Below are 12,846 nucleotides of genomic sequence, written 5' to 3' on the forward strand. Positions count from 1 at the left end.
ACCTCTGGTGCTCACATGCCTGTTGAGCAGTTTGAGGTCCAGAACGGGACGGAATGATCCGTCCTTCTTTGGCACCACGAACAAGTTGGAGTAGAAGCCATGACCATGTTCCTGAGGGGGAACGGGAATCACCACTCCTTCTGTCTTCAGAACGCCCACAGCCTGAAAAAGTGCGCCGGCCCGAGATGGGGGCGGAGATGTTCTGAAGAAAACGAGTCGGAGGACGAGAGCTGAACTCTATCCTGTAACCGTGAGACAGAATGTCTCTCACCCATCGGTCTTGGACATGTGGCCACCAGGCGTCGCAAAAGCGGGGAGAGCCTGCCACCGACCGAGGATGCGGTTCGGGGAGGCCGAAAGTCATGAGGAGGCCGCCTTGGAGGCAGTGCCTCCGGCGGTTTTTTGGGGGCGTGACTTAGACCGCCACGCATAGGAGTTCCTCTGGCCTTTCTCTGGCCTGTTGGACGAGGAGGATTGGGACTTGGCTGAGGGCCGAAAGGACCGAAACCTCGGTTGTATTTTCCGTTGCTGAGGTCTCTTCGGTTTGGACTGGGGTAAGGACGAGTCCTTTCCCCTTGGATTCCTTAATAATTTCATCCAATCGTTCGCCAGAAAACGGCAAACCGGTTAAGAACTTCTTGGAAGCAGAGTCTGCCTTCCATTCGCGTAGCCACATGGCCCTGCGGACTGCCACCGAATTAGCGGATGCTACCGCTGTACGGCTAGCAGAGTCCAGGACGGCGTTCATGGCGTAGGACGAAAAAGCCGACGCCTGAGAAGTCAAAGACGCAACTTGCGGAGCAGAGGTACGTGTGACCGCATTAATCTCAGACAGACAAGCTGAGATAGCTTGGAGTGCCCACACGACTGCAAAGGCCGGGGCAAAAGATGATGACCTCGGGTTGCTGAGCTATGGATCGCCTCACACACCATACCAGTTGCATGGTGCGTGAGGCAAAGTGTCAGTGCTGAGAGTGCAGCCCTGACCGATATAATCCACTGTAGTGATAGAGTTTGAGCACTGCAGTGGATTATATCCGCAGGAAAAATTGACATGCTGCAGATTTTTTCTGCACCAAAATCTACAAAAGAAAAAAAAAAAAAAAACAAACGAAAACATGTGCACAGCAAGTCAGGATAGTCATTGACTTTGCTGGGATGTGTTTTTTCCTTTTAGTATTGATTAAAATGTGCAAAAAAAAAAAATAAAAAAAATGCGATCACGCAGAGCGGGCACATGGCCTAATTAGACAGTTGTGACAATATGCCTCATTCACAATGCTGCCCAGTGTAGCCAAGGTGGGGCGGGGGGGCGCACAGTGTAGCCAAGGGGGGGCGGGGGGGCGCACAGTGTAGCCAAGGGGGGGGGGGGGGGGCGCACAGTGTAGCCAAGGGGGGGGGGGGGGGCACACAGTGTAGCCAAGGGGGGGGGGGGGCACACAGTGTAGCCAAGGGGGGGGGGGGGCACACAGTGTAGCCAAGGGGGGGGGGGGGGGGCACACAGTGTAGCCAAGGGGGGGGGCACACAGTGTAGCCAAGGGGGGGGGGCACACAGTGTAGCCAAGGGGGGGGGGGGCACACAGTGTAGCCAAGGGGGGGGGGGGCGCACAGTGTAGCCAAGGGGGGGGGGCGCGCACACAGTGTAGCCAAGGGGGGGGGGGGCACACAGTGTAGCCAAGGGGGGGGGGGGCGCACAGTGTAGCCAAGGGGGGGGGCGCGCACACAGTGTAGCCAAGGGGGGGGGCGCGCACACAGTGTAGCCAAGGGGGGGGGGCGCGCACACAGTGTAGCCAAGGGGGGGGGGCGCGCACACAGTGTAGCCAAGGGGGGGGGGGCACACACAGTGTAGCCAAGGGGGGGGGGCGCACACAGTGTAGCCAAGGGGGGGGGGGGCGCACACAGTGTAGCCAAGGGGGGGGGGGGGCGCACACAGTGTAGCCAAGGGGGGGGGGGGCGCACACAGTGGAGCCAAGGGGGGGGGCGCACACAGTGGAGCCAAGGGGGGGGGCGCACACAGTGGAGCCAAGGGGGGGGGGGGGCGCACACAGTGGAGCCAAGGGGGGGGGGGCGCACACAGTGTAGCCAAGGGGGGGGGGCGCACACAGTGTAGCCAAGGGGGGGGGGCGCGCACACAGTGTAGCCAAGGGGGGGGGCGCGCACACAGTGTAGCCAAGGGGGGGGGCGCGCACACAGTGTAGCCAAGGGGGGGGGCGCGCACACAGTGTAGCCAAGGGGGGGGGGGGGCGCACACAGTGTAGCCAAGGGGGGGGGGGGCGCACACAGTGTAGCCAAGGGGGGGGGGGCGCACACAGTGTAGCCAAGGGGGGGGGGGGGGGGCACACAGTGGAGCCAAGGGGGGGGGCGCACACAGTGGAGCCAAGGGGGGGGGCGCACACAGTGGAGCCAAGGGGGGGGGGGCGCACACAGTGTAGCCAAGGGGGGGGGGGCGCACACAGTGTAGCCAAGGGGGGGGGGGCGCACACAGTGTAGCCAAGGGGGGGGGCGCACACAGTGTAGCCAAGGGGGGGGGGGCGCACACAGTGTAGCCAAGGGGGGGGGGGGCGCACACAGTGTAGCCAAGGGGGGGGGCGCACACAGTGTAGCCAAGGGGGGGGCGCGCACACAGTGTAGCCAAGGGGGGGGCGCGTACACAGTGTAGCCAAGGTGGGGCGCGCACACAGTGTAGCCAAGGGGGGGGGCGCGTACACTGTAGCCAAGGGGGGGGGCGCGTACACAGTGTAGCCAAGGGGGGGGCGCGTACACAGTGTAGCCAAGGGGGGGCGCGTACACAGTGTAGCCAAGGGGGGGGCGCGTACACAGTGTAGCCAAGGGGGGGGCGCGTACACAGTGTAGCCAAGGGGGGGGCGCGTACACAGTGTAGCCAAGGGGGGCGCGTACACAGTGTAGCCAAGGGGGGGGGCGCGTACACAGTGTAGCCAAGGGGGGGGGGCGCGCACACAGTGTAGCCAAGGGGGGGGGCGCGCACACAGTGTAGCCAAGGGGGGGGGCGCGCACACAGTGTAGCCAAGGGGGGGGGGCGCGCACACAGTGTAGCCAAGGGGGGGGGGGCGCACACAGTGTAGCCAAGGGGGGGGGGGGGCGCACACAGTGTAGCCAAGGGGGGGGGGGGCGCACACAGTGTAGCCAAGGGGGGGGGGGCGCGCACACAGTGTAGCCAAGGGGGGGGGGGCGCGCACACAGTGTAGCCAAGGGGGGGGGCGCACACAGTGTAGCCAAGGGGGGGGCGCGCACACAGTGTAGCCAAGGGGGGGGGCGCGTACACAGTGTAGCCAAGGGGGGGGCGCGCACACAGTGTAGCCAAGGGGGGGGCGCGCACACAGTGTAGCCAAGGGGGGGGCGCGTACACTGTAGCCAAGGGGGGGGCGCGTACACAGTGTAGCCAAGGGGGGGGGCGCGTACACAGTGTAGCCAAGGGGGGGCGCGTACACAGTGTAGCCAAGGGGGGGCGCGTACACAGTGTAGCCAAGGGGGGGCGCGTACACAGTGTAGCCAAGGGGGGGGCGCGTACACAGTGTAGCCAAGGGGGGGCGCGTACACAGTGTAGCCAAGGGGGGGGCGCGTACACAGTGTAGCCAAGGGGGGGGCGCGTACACAGTGTAGCCAAGGGGGGGGCGCGTACACAGTGTAGCCAAGGGGGGGCGCGTACACAGTGTAGCCAAGGGGGGGGGCGCACACAGTGTCATGTTTTTTTTCAGGTACTCTAAATGTTAAAAAAAAGGTGTGTTCACATACACCGGACTGAAGGAAGACAATTTTTTTAATGGCTTATTTATTGAGGCCTATGATACCATTTTGGGTTCTGTTGTTAAGTGGAGCCTTAGGCACACAAATTACGTATATATGCTAGTAGCAAGTTGGCGCTTAATAAGTAAGTAATTTTACACCTCTATGCATCAAATACTGGGGAACAAACAAACCATGCTTCCCTATAACATATGAAGGGTCAGGCATGGGACCAGTGATATGATTATTCAGTGACTGACACTTACAAGGTACGGAGGGACTTGGCACCCCGCAGACTGTACATTATTGCCAATCGGTGAATCTGTTTCCATTATTGCCAATATGTACAGAGTCTGCAATATAATTTCAAGGTCGGGTGTAACATACCCTTCTCATCCACCGCCCTATTAATATCATAGATCCAGGCATCGTCTTCCCATACCCAGCCATGTGGGCATTCAAACTCCCCCGGAGAACGGCTTTTCTCTCCATTCTGGAAGAAAAAAAATAAATTGGAATAAAATATTGTACCTTAGACTGATCTACATGGATGAGGATGAACCAAAGTAATATACCACCACTGAGCACTACAAAACTAGCCGAGGGAAAAACAGATCAGGAAACAGCTGGAATATGACTGTTCACTATGGTCAATATCGCAATTTGTTGTAGAATATATCACTGGGTCATGAATTACAGCATTAAACACTAAGCTAAGCCCTGATGATCCAGGAAGGACCAGACTACAGCCTTCCCTGATTCTCAACATATGAGATGACGTAGCTTATAATTCTGCATATAACACTGGAATGTCTATGTAGCCACCACTAGGGGGAGCTATAGTGTCCTGCGAAGACATGACATTAGTAAATATGCATCAGTTCATCTGATTAATCTCTTGCAGCCTCCTGTGCCAATACATGCAGTGAATTAGCACTATACGCATGAGATTTCTCACCACGTCAGTATACGGCTCATCAGATTGTTTCCATTCAGCCCCCGGGTATCGACTCTCGTTCTGGAACACTTCATCGGTAAATTCACTGTGTCCGGCATCGGCTTCTGTCAGTAAACTGCAGGATAACACAGAAGCGGTTCAGTATACAATCGATACCTAAAGCTGTGTTACACACGTCCCATGCAGGACAATGGGTACGAGAATTGTGCTTTCAAAACCAAAGTAACAAACGGTTCTGTCCAGTCAATTTGTTGATTAAAAAAGGGTCCATGGGGGAGTTTAAAAAAAACAAACCACCATATGCAACTACTAGACCGGCAACGTTTCGTCACATCGATGCTAACCCATCAATAGTCTTGCGGGGAACATCATGTGACCACTGCAGTCAATCAGCGGCCCTGATCAGCTGCAGCCTTCACATTCCAGCCAAACCAGGAATAATATTTTTTAGAATGTGACTTCACCCTCCGGAAGAAAATCAGCAGGGGACGCCACACGTAGTGCTCTGACGCAACGGCTCTGGTCCAGTACACATGAATGTTTTTTGATTTTTTTACACCCCCATTGAAACGAATGCAAAGTTAAAAGAAAGTAACCTCCTAGACACCTGATGGAGCCATGACCACACCTTGCTCCATGAGCCCTGCGCTTAGGCCCCACTCACACTTGCGCTATTTTGACGCAAACTGAATCCGTCAGTAATGTAGTACAGTTCATTATTTACAGTGGAAGCGCGACACCATGTGGACACAAGCGGGTACTGCATGACACACTCACGCGGCATATTAACGCGCTTCCACTGTAAATAAATGAACTGTACTACATTACTGACGGATTCCGTTTGCGTCAAAATAGCGCAAGTGTGAGTGGGGCCTTACCCTATCCTTGCTCCATGAGCCCTGCGCTTACCCTATCCTTGTTCCTTACCACTTGTCTTGTGATATGTAACATGAAATCTGAATTTTGTATTTAAGTTCGTATTATTCTTGTAAAAATTAATTAAAAAAAGTTGACAACCCCTTTAATAAAAGGAGTATAGATCACAAATCATTTACTACTGTGACCATGTGTATAGTATATATGAATACATTCCTAGCAACAATCTCCGCTGACATCTAGTGGTGAAAATCATGTAAAACTAATAGGAATTGAGAAAAAGTTCCAAATACAAAGTTCTCCTCCCGAACCCAGAAACTGTGCGTCTGTCACCAGTCAATGTTCACCACACATGTGGTAATGGCTGAGCCAGTATACACAGATTAGGTCTGATACCCAAGCATAGGGTCCAGACAACCCCTGTTGCACCAATGCAATAATGCTCACCTTCTCTCCGGATCCACGATCCAGTCTCCTTCCCACTCCCAGCCCTTTGGTGGCAGGAAACTTTCCTGTTTCAATTTGATTGTTCCTGTGACATCAGAAAATTTGGGACGTTTCAGCAGACCCGTGGTTCCCCATTTCCCGAACATCAGAGCCTGGTTCTCATACTGGTCAAAAGCAAGAAGAAAAAAAAATTAGTATCCTACAATGCGGCCCCTCTACTGAGCAAACAGTTACAACTGCACACTGGTATGAGATTTTTTTTAATATAAATACAGTACAGACCAAAAGTTTGGACACACCTCATCTCTAGAACAACTGTTAAGAGGAGACTTTGTGCAGCAGGCCTTCATGGTGAAATAGCTGCTAGGAAACCACTGCTAAGGACAGGCAACAAGCAGAAGAGACTTGTTTGGGCTAAAGAACACAAGGAATGGACATTAGATCAGTCGAATCTGTGTTTTGGTCTGAGGAGTCCAAATTTGAGATCTTTGGATCCAACCACCGTGTCTTTGTAGAAAAGGTGAACGGATGGACTCTACATGGCTGGTTCCCACCGTGAAGCATGGAGGAGGAGGTGTGATGGTGTGGGGGTGCTTTGCTGGTGACACTGTTGAGGATTTATTAAAAATTGAGGGCATACTGAACCAGCATGGCTACCACAGCATCTTGCAGCAGCGTGCTATTCCATCCGGTTTGCGTTTAGTTGGACCATCATTTATTTTTCAACAGGACAATGACCCCCAAACACACCTCCAGGCTGTGTAAGGGCTATTGGACTAAGAAGGAGAGTGATTGGGTGCTACACCAGATGACCTGGCCTCCACAGTCACCAGACCTGAACCTAATCGAGATGGTTTGGGGTGAGCTGGACCGCAGAGTGAAGGCAAAAGGGCCAACAAGTGCTAAGCATCTCTGGGAACTCCTTCAAGACTGTTGGAAAACCATTTACGGTGACTACCTCTTGAAGCTCATCAAGAGAATGCCAAGAGTGTGCAAAGCAATAACCAATATACATATTTTCAGTTGTTTCACACTTTAAGTATTTCATTCCACATGTTTTAATTCATATAGTTTGTGAATCTACAATTTTCAGAGTCCTGAAAATAAAGAAAACTCTTTGAATGAGAAGGTCCAAACTTTTGGTCTGTACTGTACATATACATATTATACACACTAATTTTTTTTTATTTAGTTTAAATAAAAAAAAAAGTTTCACACATCTGGAATCTCTTCACTTTGCCGGATCAGTCACACTCCAGTACAGTGCAATACTGTACAATGGCATCGTGGCAACCTCTGGTCACTTGCTTTCATGTGACCGGAGCTTGCCGTGATGCCATTGTACAGTATTACACTGTATTGGAGTGTGACGGATCCGGCAAAGTGAAGAAATTCCAGATGTGTGAAACCGGCCTTATGCTGTGGCAGGACCATGTGAATCAGTCAGCGGTGGGTGCGGTGTTAATAGCGATAGTTTGTTATGGTGTACTTATTTGTTCTTGATTCTAGTGTACTGTAAATCCTCAGTTTTGTTTTCCACTTTCCTTTCCTACATCCTCCATGTTGTGTGATGTACTATATGTCCAAAGTAACACGGTTTATTTCCTTACAATATCTGAGTGCTGATTGTCTGAAAACGGAAATCTACAACAAGCTTCAGTACTCCAGATCCCTTGTACAGACCAGATACTTTACAATTTTTGGCTTCCCTGCAGCCTCCACCTGGAGCTTATTATATAATTTTCCCATTAAGGAGTTAAAAGGTTTTTCCTGGTTTCTAAAAACCCCTTTAACCCAGCTGCAGTTTGTAATTTTATTTTTTTTTATAACAAACACCCTCCCCAGGTCCAGCGCTGAGATTCTGTCAATGCTCCTGATGACAGTTCTAGTCTCTGGCACTTGGGTCACGGTGACAGCACTGCAGACAATTACACACCCGGGGGGCAGCGTTTGAGACTCTGGGCTTGACCCAGGAGGGTGAGTAAATCACTGACTACTTTTTAAAAAGCAAGCAAAATTGAAGCCAGGTGATAGAAGCTCTCTGAAACCAGAAACCCCTTTTAATGTCTATCAATATGCAGTAAGCTCCTTCTAGTGATGCCTGCAATCAGCAATAATTATGTTAGTTAGTGATGAGCGGGCACTACCATGCTCATGTGCTCAGTACTCATATCCAGTGATGAGCGAGCACTACCATACTCCGGTGCTCAGTACTCGTAACTAGTGATGAGCGAGCACTACCATACTCCGGTGCTCGGTACTCGTAACTAGTGATGAGCGGGCACTACCATGCTCAGGGGCTCGGTACTCATATCCAGTGATGAGCGAGTACTACCGTGCTCCGGTGCTCGGGACTCGTAACGAACACCCGTCCGCATGGACGGGCTTGACAAGAGTACCCGACTATAATGAAAGTCAGTGGGAATCTCAAGGACGTCTCTAAGATTTACTGGAAAAATGTCCACCAATGACTTCCATTATACTCGGTACACGGGTCGCGCCCATCTGACTGCTGGTTACAAGTACCGAGCACCGGAGCATGGTAGTGCCCGCTCATCACTAGCTACAAGTACCGAGCACCGGAGCATGGTAGTGCCCGCTGATCACTAGTTACACGTACAGAGCACCCGAGCATGGTAGTGCCCACTCATCACTAGCTACAATTACCGAGCACCGGAGCATGGTAGTGCCCGCTCATCACTAGTTACACGTACAGAGCACCCGAGCATGGTAGTGCCCGCTCATTACTAGTTTTGTTTTTTTTGTACCTCTATGCAGGTGAAGGGACACATTGCTGGAATACCAGTTTCCCCCTGTCATTTTTTCATGCACAGAGGCGCTCCCAGCCACTGGTCTCTGCAACAAAGAGCAGCCGGCCTCATTCACCTGAATAGGGCTGTTGTGCAGTGGATGTGCAATACTGGGAGGCCACTGTGCAGGGTAAAAACAGTGACTGGAATATAGTACCGCAGTACTTTAATGCTCAGGATTGAAAAGCGGTTGCTGTAGGAGAAGCCCCACTGATCATAAATTAATGTCATATACTAGCCATGCTACCTACGAAGTTGGAGAAGCCATTAAGCCTGCTATAGACTACCACCAATAAAACAAAAATAAATAAAAACTACTACAAAATTAAAAAAGAAAAAAAAAAAAAAAAAAGAAAAACTTCTAACTTCACAAATAATTAAACAATATACTGCCCATTCTCCAAAACCATCAATATATCGCTCTTACCATCTCGGCATTGACACTGAAAGTCCCTTCTGCGTAGCTGTTAAATTTCTTCTCCACAGCAGACAACCCCAGCCATATGCTGACCCGTAACTGGACTGGAATTTTTGCACCTTTATTTTTATCCATTGGGTACTAGGATAAAGGAGAAATGCTGCACAGTTAGATATTTCTACATTACTAGTCTAGGGCTTAGTGGCATCTGTGAGCTGCGATTAACCCCTTATTACCCTGACTGCCATAGTACCAGGGCAAATCGGGAAGAGCAGGATAAAGTGCTGGGATTGTTGCATCTAATGGATGCGACAATCCTGGGCAGCTGCAGGCTGATATTTTTGGCTGGGGGAGCTAATAACCATGGGTCTTCCCCAGTCGGAGAATACCAGCCCCCAGCTGTCAGGCTTTATCATAGCTGGGTTTCAAAATTGGGTGGACCACACACTATATTTTTAAATTATTTAAATAATTAAAGAAAAAAAAAGCCAAATGGGGTCCCTCTTATTTTGTTACCCAGCCAAGATAAGCACACGCCTGGGGGCTGCAGCCTGTAGCCATACGCTTTATCTGTGCTGGTATCATAATATGGGGGGACCCTACTCCAAATATTTTATTTAATTTTTATTGTACAATAGTGGCCTGCAGATGGCGCATGTGATTGGAAGCGTCGGGCACACGGCCACTAAGTGTGGGGGCCTGTGGGACTGTAGCCAATTATAGACGCTGGTGGGTGGGGAAAGCAGTGCATATGCAATGAAAGTAATTATGCATAAAAAATGGGCGGCCGCTGGAGCAATTACAGCCGCGCAGGAGCCTCAGTAACTATAGCGCGCTTGCTCCTATCCCACTATCCCTCCAACCACCATTTTTATTCAATGGATTCCGGTCCCCATAAACTTATATGGGGACCGGCGTTCGGCCAGATACCCGGGATCAACCCTGGCCCGGAACCTTATTTAATTCAGTCCGCAGGTCCCAGTTATCTGTGAGTCTGCCCATCACTACTAAAGAGAAATCGGAATGGTGATAAATTCAGGCAGATCAAAACTATAGAATGAGCTTTGTTTCCCATAGCAGCCAATCACAGCACAGCTTTCATTTACCCAGATCAGTTTAAGAAATGGAAGCGGAGCTCTGATTGGTTGCTATAGGCAACGAAGGAAGGTTGTTTCTGTTTTATAAATGAGGCCTACCACCTTTAATATTTCACAGCCTGAAGACAAAGTAATGAAGTTCACATTACATACATAGTTAAGGCTACATTACAGCATTACATAAAACAGACACATAGGTTACATCTTGCACCTACCTGCAGATAGATGGTCTGCTTTTTCCCGCAGTATTTCCCACAGGCCCCTTCACTAACGGACGAAAAAAGAACTTGGTGGGCCGGGACGCGGGCGTACGCCAGTCGTTTCTCTGCTCTAATCATCCAGATGATCACATCCGGCATACTGTTCTGAGGCTGCAATGGAAATAACATGAGGAGGATTAACAGTTGTGTTATCAGACGCAACTCACAATAGCAAAACCATTTTAAGCCGGAGTGTAGATTATATTTCATATTAGCAAACAAGCTTTATATATGAAACACCCCATTCTCCATCAATTTAAAGGGCACCGCTCAGCACATTTTACATATGGAATTCGTGTTATGGCTGCACAGGTGCATATCCCCCCAATAAAAATGATACCTTTTTTGTGGAAATCTGATGTGCCAATCATGAGGAATCGAGCGTAGAAGCCATATACTAAACAGATTGGAAGTGCAGTGGGGACGGCTTCTTCATAGAGCAGTGACACGCCCCCAAGCACTATCAGCCTGATTAGCATATGGCTTCTACACTCGATTCCTCATGACTAGCACATCAGATCTGTACAATAAAAGGTATCATTTTTATTGAGGGGATAAGCACCTATAAAGCCATACTGCTACTTTCATATATAAAAATGTGCTAAAAGATTCCCTTTAAAAAAGTGGAATTGTGCATTCTTCGCCATTCCGGTATGGCTCTTTGAGTAGGGCGATGAAGAAACGAAAGCGCAAAAACGGAAAATCCCCAATGCAGGAAAGGGGTTCAGGACCAAAACCGAGATATAGGGGACTTTTCCGCTGTGCAAAATTCATACTTAGTACAGTGCCTGAAAAAAATTAACCGTACTCCTATACAAATTAGGGAGGCTTTCACTGCACTCTTTGTGTGGCCAAAAGTCAGGTGCGCCATTATGCTGCCTCATGTTGGGGGCTTCCTCTGCTTCTGGTTAAGGGTAAGTTCACACACTGCGTTTGACGCTACGTTTGTGCATTTTTTGCCGCAAAAAACGCACATAAACGCACCTGCGGCAAAAAACACATGCGTTTTTACCGTGTTTTGTGCGTTCTTTGCTCACTGTGTTTTGTTTTGTTTTTTTCAGTGAACAATGCCATTAAAGATTGTTGGGGAAAAAAAAAGTCTGATGTCATTTCCTTCTTTAATATGTTCTTCATTCTCAACTAGTGTATGCAGGAGAGCAGAGAACTGTAGAACTACAAGGCTCAGCATGCTCCATCCAGGACTGTATGCTGGAGGGAGAGTCAGGGGGAGCAGACCTACAAGGCTCAGCATACTCCATCCAGGACTGTATGCTGGAGTTTTTATTTTTGTATGCTAGCCAGGTACAGGCTGCTCCCAACACCCAGCCGCCTATTTGTACCCGGCTGGGAACCAAAAATATAGGGAAGCCCTTTTTTTTTTATTTTATGGATTTCATGAAATAATTTTATAGAAAAAAAAAAAAAAAAATGACGTGGGCTTCGCCCAATTTTTTGAGTCCAGCCAGGTACAACTAGGCATCTGTGGATTGGAATCCACAGTGCAGGGTGCCAAAGCTTTCCGGGCACCCCTGCTGCGAATTGCAGTCTGCAGCCGCCCCAGAAAATGGCGCTTTCATATAAGCGCAATCTTCTGGCGCTGTATCCAACTCTTCCAGCAGCCCTGAAGCAGGGTGGCTCGCTGGGTAATGATGGGGTTAGGGATAGCTGTATATTATCAGCTAGCCCTAAGCCCGAAATTCATGGTGTCACGCCAATATTAAACATAGCTACCATGAATTTCTAGTAAAGATAAAAAAAACAAAAACACAGAAAAATATTTTTATTAGAAATAAAACCCAACACAACTACATCTTTATTGAAACAAAGAACCCCCCTCCGCAGTAATCCTGGGTCAAGGGTCCCGCGCCATCCAATCCGGAACAAATATCATCTGATCAGTTTGCTGGAAGACATACTGATCAGATGATGTGTCAGGTTCAAGGGCCTGAATCACATCACATCACATATCAGCTGATTGTATAAACGGCTTTTATACAATCAGCTGATGCATCAGTGCAAAAAAAAAAATAATAATACACACGTCCGTGCTGACTCCCGTCCGATTGCTGCAGGAGCTGCCAGTAATCAGTGATGAAGTCTCCTCCTTTAGTCTCCTTCACGTCAGGTGCCGCAGCAGGTGACCGCATCAAGTGATCCACCGCCAGGTCCTGCAGCTATCGGACGTGCCCGGGAATCTGCACACAGCCGGAACAGGGGAGGCGGGTACCGGGAAGAG

General features: G+C 50.0%; 1 protein-coding gene across 1 annotated transcript in view; it reads right to left on the reverse strand.

Annotated features, from left to right (window-relative positions):
* Positions 1-12,846, reverse strand: part of MYOF (myoferlin) — a 228,741-nt gene that overhangs the window by 73,812 nt on the left and 142,083 nt on the right. Inside the window, 6 exon segments of the mRNA XM_075351623.1 lie at positions 4,011-4,066; positions 4,132-4,237; positions 4,703-4,817; positions 6,026-6,189; positions 9,263-9,394; positions 10,566-10,721. Coding sequence (XP_075207738.1) covers positions 4,011-4,066; positions 4,132-4,237; positions 4,703-4,817; positions 6,026-6,189; positions 9,263-9,394; positions 10,566-10,721 — 729 coding nt within the window.

This window comes from Anomaloglossus baeobatrachus, chromosome 5 (genome assembly GCF_048569485.1).
Source record: "Anomaloglossus baeobatrachus isolate aAnoBae1 chromosome 5, aAnoBae1.hap1, whole genome shotgun sequence".
Lineage (NCBI taxonomy): Eukaryota > Metazoa > Chordata > Amphibia > Anura > Aromobatidae > Anomaloglossus > Anomaloglossus baeobatrachus.